This window comes from Trematomus bernacchii, unplaced genomic scaffold (assembly GCF_902827165.1).
Source record: "Trematomus bernacchii unplaced genomic scaffold, fTreBer1.1, whole genome shotgun sequence".
NCBI classification, from domain to species: Eukaryota; Metazoa; Chordata; class Actinopteri; order Perciformes; family Nototheniidae; genus Trematomus; species Trematomus bernacchii.
The window spans coordinates 9,234,737-9,241,516 of record NW_022987727.1 but is presented as its reverse complement, the minus strand read 5'-3'; the positions used below and the strand labels follow the sequence as shown (position 1 = coordinate 9,241,516).

The 6,780-nt window shown below is 43.5% G+C and overlaps 1 protein-coding gene across 1 annotated transcript; it reads left to right on the top strand.

The window, feature by feature from the left end:
- The first annotated feature begins 957 nt into the window (after positions 1 to 957).
- Positions 958 to 4,701, top strand: LOC117494192 (tubulin alpha-1B chain-like). The gene is made up of 4 exons (XM_034144965.1): positions 958 to 1,079; positions 2,599 to 2,821; positions 2,916 to 3,064; positions 3,664 to 4,701. Exons 1-4 carry the CDS (start codon positions 1,077 to 1,079, stop codon positions 4,633 to 4,635), a joined length of 1,347 nt encoding a protein of 448 aa, XP_034000856.1. The 5' UTR covers positions 958 to 1,076; the 3' UTR covers positions 4,636 to 4,701.
- The last annotated feature ends 2,079 nt before the right edge of the window (positions 4,702 to 6,780 follow it).

The window sequence follows — 6,780 nt, the reverse complement described above, 5'->3', positions numbered from 1 at the left end:
AGTAGGCCTGTTATACTGAGTGATATATATTATACACACTGCTCTGCTTTCTGCACGGACCTCACAGCTGTTCTCACTGTAAACATCGCGTCGCGATGAAAGCAGTTAATAAAATAATATCCAGGGGATGCATGCAGAGCTGTCATTGGCTGAGATAAGTCCGGCCGTGCGTCTCGACTCTTTGAAACATCACTGTTGCCGGAAATGCATCCACGAAGGAGCCGTGGAGGACCGTGGAGGACCCATCAGTGTATCCTCGGTTATAGCTCCTCCAGAGAGCCTCCTCGACGCTCGATGCTCGGTCCTCGATGTGCATTTCGAGAAATGAGATGTCCTTCAACATGGCGCGCTAAAATTCATTTCCGGGTCACGACCGGAGGACCGAGGAGTCGAGGAGGGACATTTGATGACATGAGAAAGGGCCCTGGTGATTATTTCGCAGATAAACCTAGTAACCCCGCCCTTTTTAAAAAACGGCTCTTTTGAACGGCTCTTTTGAACAGCTCTTTGAAAGGAACGGAGCCATACGATCCGGCTCCCTTCAAAGAGCCATAATTCCCATCACTTGAGTAAATGCAGTTACGTGTAAAATGGAGATACATTGCCACATAGTGGTCAAAACAAGCAGTACAGCAGAGTACAAAGTGCAAGTTGCAAAATGAAACGGACTGTGAAACCATTCATTTGAAGTATAGCCCCGCATATAAAACAATTCACGAATTTCAAGAAGTGTGTCTGTGGAGGTGCATCCCATGGATGTATAATAAGAACGTGCATCCTCATCGGCTAGCAAGATCAGAAACGTGCACTGCTAAGCCTAAAATCTGAACTCATTTCCTGGTTTTAGGACCCATTCTAACGTTCCTGCAGCACTTTTTAACCAATAGGAATCCAGCTCACGTGACTTTCGGCCAATCGGATTCCGCGGCTCTGCCTGTTGAGGAAGTATAAACCACCCGCCTAGAGAAAAGCTTTAGTTGCTTCTCACACTGGACTCATAAAGGTCTTGCTACGAGAGCTAATTTTGCCTGTTTCCTATTTTAAACCAAACTCAAGACTTCCCAACTTTAAAAACCATGGTGAGTGTAAAGATATAGGTTTTCTCAATTTGTGTATATGAACCATAGACTGTATATGATATGCACGTGTGTCGTCACGCGGCGACAAAACTAGTTTCACTTACTGTTATAACTGTTAAGGAGTGGCATATGCTGACCTACATTTAAACAAATTAAAAGAGCTGTTAACAGGTTAGTTAGATGGATAGATAGATAGATAGATATACTTTGTAGACGTTTAACAACGCTTTCTTCAATAGTTCGTTTCAACTGTAAAAGTGGTAAAATATGTGTTCATTTGACAGTCACATGGCACAATCCACATTCAGGTTTGTTCGTGGTTTCCCTGCCTGTACAATAACCCAGTTGTTGGCAGAGGTCAGTGAACTTTCACATTCCTCTTTTACCGGCTGTTTGAAGAGGCTGGCCTTTATTAAACTGCAACCACTGGCTTTTCAGACACACCCTGTTCACTAAAAGCACAATGGGGCCTTTTATATTTAATATTTTATGTTGTATGCATTAAAAATAAGGAACTACAGCTGTATTTGGTTTGGTTTTAGGAAAAGTATTGTCTATAGCCGCTTTCACACCAAGTACTTTGCCGTATTTAGTGCCCAGCACTTAGTGCCAGCCCATGGAAATAAGTACAGATCGCGTTCACACCGGAATAAATTCCCTGAGGGAAGATTACGCAAATGAAGCATGGATGTATAATAAAAACTGACGTCACTTCTTCTTCTTCTGCTTTGGGTTTACTGGCAGGCCGCAAACCACTTCACGGCGTATACTGCCACCCGAAGTTCCCGGCCGAAAGTCCCCGGAGTTGGGGACTGGCTTCAGTAGAAGCTGCTGGGGCTTCTACTGAAGCCTTCCGAGTAAATTGCCAGAACGCCGACACCTCCTCATCACTCCACCGCTCCCATGTTTTTTTTTGTGTTGCCATAAGTTAGTCTCTCTCCGTTGGTGCGCGGGGCTAATGCTAATAATGCTAATGCCAGCAAATACAATGGCGGCTTCACAAAACTTTTCAGAGTTTTACGTGGCGTGGTTTGCAATTCGCCCAGCCAATCGAAATTGGTACTTTTTTTTCTCCCCAGGATAGTACCACCTCTCTAGCAGGCACTAAAAATGGGGGTAAAAGTTCTCGGAACTAAGTACTCTTTTTGGTGTGAACGCAAAATTCCAGGCACTATCGGAACTAAACGGGAAAAGTACGGGTAAAAGTACTCCGGTGTGAACGCGCCTAATACACTGTTCATGTTATGTATGAATAATAAGCCTCTGATATAAGTAGCCATTTCTCAAGGGGTTGTCTGTTCCTAGGCTTAATGTGAACTTCAATCATGTGACTTTTGTCATGATGTTCTGATTCTTAACAAAGGAGGCTTTTTTCCCTCATTTTAAATATTGAAATATCTTTAGAGCAGCCTTCAGCATCTAATTTGTGAAACTTAGCACAAGGATGAGCCAACCACGGCTTAAAAAAAAAAAAAAAAAAGTTATAGTGCCATGAACTTCATGTCCTTTTCCCCCCCAGCGTGAGTGTCTCTCCATCCACGTCGGTCAGGCTGGTGTCCAAATTGGCAATGCCTGCTGGGAGCTTTACTGCCTGGAACATGGGATCCAGCCGGACGGACAGATGCCCAGTGACAAGACGATTGGAGGAGGAGACGATTCCTTCAACACCTTCTTCATGGAGACTGGAGCTGGAAAGCACGTCCCCAGAGCAGTTTTTGTTGACCTGGAGCCTACTGTCATCGGTAACCTCTCACTACAAAAATGCAAAGATGCTGATGTGTAGATTTTTCCACCTCTTAGTCAAACGCTTACATTTATGCTTATTTCCCTTTTTAGATGAGGTTCGCACTGGGACCTACCGCCAGCTGTTCCACCCTGAGCAGCTGATCACTGGCAAGGAGGATGCTGCCAACAACTACGCCCGTGGACACTACACCGTCGGCAAGGAGGTCATCGACCTGGTGATGGACAGGATCCGCAAACTGGTGGGTATATTTAGAAATCTATAATGTTAAATTAAATGATTCAGTTTTAGTACAAAGTAGGTTGTCACATAAAAGGAATTTGAACCGATACTCTACCTCCTACCTCACCACGGTATTTTAACCGATACTCTACCTCCTGCACCCTTGTTCTGACCACACCCATATCCAAACTCTGCCTTAATTTGAACTTATACTACACATCTGGAACAGTTTTGATTAGTCATATGCTGCAAACACAAAGGCGTTTTTACGGGACTGCGTTCAAAGCAAGATGGCGAAATCCTGGCTTGATTTACCAATTTAATAATCTCTGTTGTAGAACTTCCTGAGCATGTTGAACTCTTAGTACATGGCTTTCAGTCAAAATGTGCCTGAGGGCCATGAGAAAGCTTTGCCAAGATGAAACACACTGACTCATAAGCTGAAAACAATACCAGTGTCTCTGACATAGCTGGGAAAAAGCTAAACAGTGTTTCCAAATGTTCTTTATATTCAGAACGTTTAGTACGTTTCATTCTCTTTGTTTCAGAGTTAATCCAAAAGATGTGTAACGCATGACTGTATCTCAAATATTTTCATTGTCTCTCCCTCTATTTCAGTCGGACCAGTGCACTGGTCTTCAGGGTTTCCTGGTTTTCCACAGCTTCGGAGGGGGCACCGGCTCTGGTTTCACCTCCCTGCTGATGGAGCGTCTGTCTGTCGACTACGGAAAGAAGTCAAAGCTGGAGTTCGCCGTCTACCCAGCTCCCCAGGTGTCCACTGCTGTGGTGGAGCCCTACAACGCCATCCTCACCACCCACACCACCCTGGAGCACTCTGACTGTGCCTTCATGGTTGATAACGAGGCCATCTACGATATCTGTTGTAAAAATCTTGATGTCGAGCGTCCCTCTTACACCAACCTCAACAGGTTAATGAGTCAGATTGTGTCCTCCATCACTGCATCCCTTCGTTTTGATGGTGCCCTCAATGTTGATCTGACAGAGTTCCAGACCAACTTGGTGCCCTACCCCCGTATCCACTTCCCTCTGGCCACCTATGCCCCTGTTATCTCTGCAGAGAAAGCTTACCATGAGCAGCTCTCGGTGGCAGAAATCACCAATTCCTGCTTTGAGCCAGCCAATCAGTTGGTGAAATGTGACCCACGCCACGGTAAATACATGGCCTGCTGCCTTTTGTACCGTGGTGATGTGGTTCCCAAAGATGTGAATGCTGCCATTGCAACCATCAAAACCAAGCGCTCCATCCAGTTTGTGGACTGGTGCCCCACTGGTTTCAAGGTGGGCATCAACTACCAGCCGCCCACTGTAGTTCCTGGTGGAGACCTGGCCAAGGTGCAGAGGGCTGTGTGCATGCTGAGCAACACCACTGCTATTGCAGAGGCCTGGGCTCGGCTGGACCACAAGTTTGATCTGATGTATGCTAAGCGTGCCTTTGTGCACTGGTATGTGGGGGAGGGTATGGAGGAGGGGGAGTTTTCTGAGGCCAGAGAAGACATGGCTGCTCTGGAGAAAGATTACGAGGAGGTTGGAGCTGATAGTGTGGGGGATGAGGAAGGAGAGGAGTATTAGAAAGGCAAGCATTCCCCTTTATTGATCTCTGTGCCTTTTGTGTCAAATAAAATCGTTTGTATTTATTGTTTGCACTCTTTTTTTTATACAATCACTCTACTCTCATAACCTAACAATCTGCCTCAAATACTATGAACCGAATATTCACTTAATGGTCATGTCATTCTAAAATGTTTTCATAATACAGAACTAGCACTGTCAAACTACTCTAAATACAAAATGGTTGCATATAGTTTTTCTTCCAAATACATTTTACATCATCAGATAATTTCAATATATCATTTTCAGATTTAAATGTCATCGGCTCTTTCCTAAATGTACTCGAGAGTTTAAAATCTGAATTCAACCATGGTAAGTATATTAACTCAAGTGGACATACTTTAACAGCTATTCCTTTTCTTAATTTTCATACTTCTACTCAATATATTTAGAGGAAAAAGTTGCTTTTTCTTAATTAGACTGGAGATTCAAATATTAACACAATGTAAAATAGACCAAAGATGTGTTTTAGATTTATCCACATGGTGGCATTTTAACGTTAATAGCGAAAAATTACCTGTTTACCATATTAGGGCTTTAGATAGAAGCTATGGTTTATAATATATCTCAAAGGTTCAATAAAGTCTGGACGTTTTCTTTACTATTTCTAATAATAGCGACATTTTACATCTAATATTTGTTTACCAATGTAATGTTCGAGGTACTCTCAAACTCTTAAATATATCATATTTTCATATTAAGCGTCTGACTTCTGTCAATGTTACACGACAAAAGTCTTGGTATTAATTAGGTGCAAAAAGTGAGAAATGATCAAAATTCTAATTGTATACAAAGAAGTAATAAGATATTTGAATATAAACTTAACACAAAAAGTAAGGCCATTTGTGCTTGGTAGAGGATTTCTATGTTGTAACAATGCTTTCCGGCAATACATCGTATACCGTTGGAAAGCCTGTTTTCCTACCTTTCAAATGGTATCACATTTGTGAGGAAAAAGCATTTGTGGGATGAGCAGCAGAGCTGAGTATGTGGGGTGCGCCCATGAAAAATGTGACAAATCTCTGCAAATACAAAACAGCTTTTGTTGCTGCTGACCCTAGTTTTGTGTTGTTTGGTGGATTGGAGTCTGATAAATAAAGACATATTGGTAACAATTGATTTATTAACAATTCATTCATTTAACAAGCAGCCTCAGTAGTGTGTGGAAGAACCAAACACAGCCACAGCCTCTCCTCCTCATGCTGTCACCAGCCTGCTCACACTCTGCTGTGGGATGGCATCCCATTCTTCAACCAGCATCTGTCCCAAGTCAGCCAACGTGGTTGTGTTGGTCCCTCTGGCACGGACAGCAGGGCCAAGTTGATCCCAAAATGGGGTTCAATGGGGTTGAGGTCAGGACTGCAGGCAGGCCATCCTCTCCTCTCCTACTCTATCGGTGCAGCAATCAGCAAAGCCTTCTCTGCGTCTTCTCCACACTGTGACCCTACGATCCATGTGCCGTAGGCAGAATCTGGACTCATCGCTGAACATAATGTTCCTCCACATGTTGAGGTTCCAGTGCTCTGAACATAATGTTCCTCCACATGTTGAGGCTCCTGGCGGACGTACGAGACCGAAGAGTGGCTGCTGTTTGGCATTGGCAGAGCAGATTTGTCACATTTTTCATGGGCGCACCCCTCATACTCAGCTCTGCTGCTCATCCCACAAATGCTTGTTCCTCACAAATGTAGTGCCATTGGAAAGGTAAGAAAACAGGCTTTCCAACGGTATACGATGTATTGCCAAAAGGCATTGTTACAAAATAGAAATCATCTACCAAACACAAATTGCCTTACTTTTTGTGTTAAGTTTAGATCACCTACTGTTATGTTCATTCACTTGCTTTTGTGTGCACCCATGGATTTAATTATAAACATGTCATGAGCTGCAGGTGAAATATTGTCATGTATATAAAGCCTATACATGAGTAAAAAGCCATGGCACCTATCTCCGACTGAACACACACTCCATGTGCATGACCGCATGATCATGGTTCTTATTATACATCCATGGGCATGACCCACATTCAGGCCAGCACTGCACTGCCCCTGCTACATCCTTTATTATAAATGCTCCATTTCTCATGGTGGCTGTTTATCACATGAT

Excerpts from the sequence above, each read along its gene's own strand:
- LOC117494192 (XM_034144965.1), top strand. Across the intron at positions 2,822-2,915 it reads CCTGGAGCCTACTGTCATCG|ATGAGGTTCGCACTGGGACC; the intron begins GTAACCTCTCAC and ends TTCCCTTTTTAG. Across the intron at positions 3,065-3,663 it reads TGGACAGGATCCGCAAACTG|TCGGACCAGTGCACTGGTCT; the intron begins GTGGGTATATTT and ends CCTCTATTTCAG.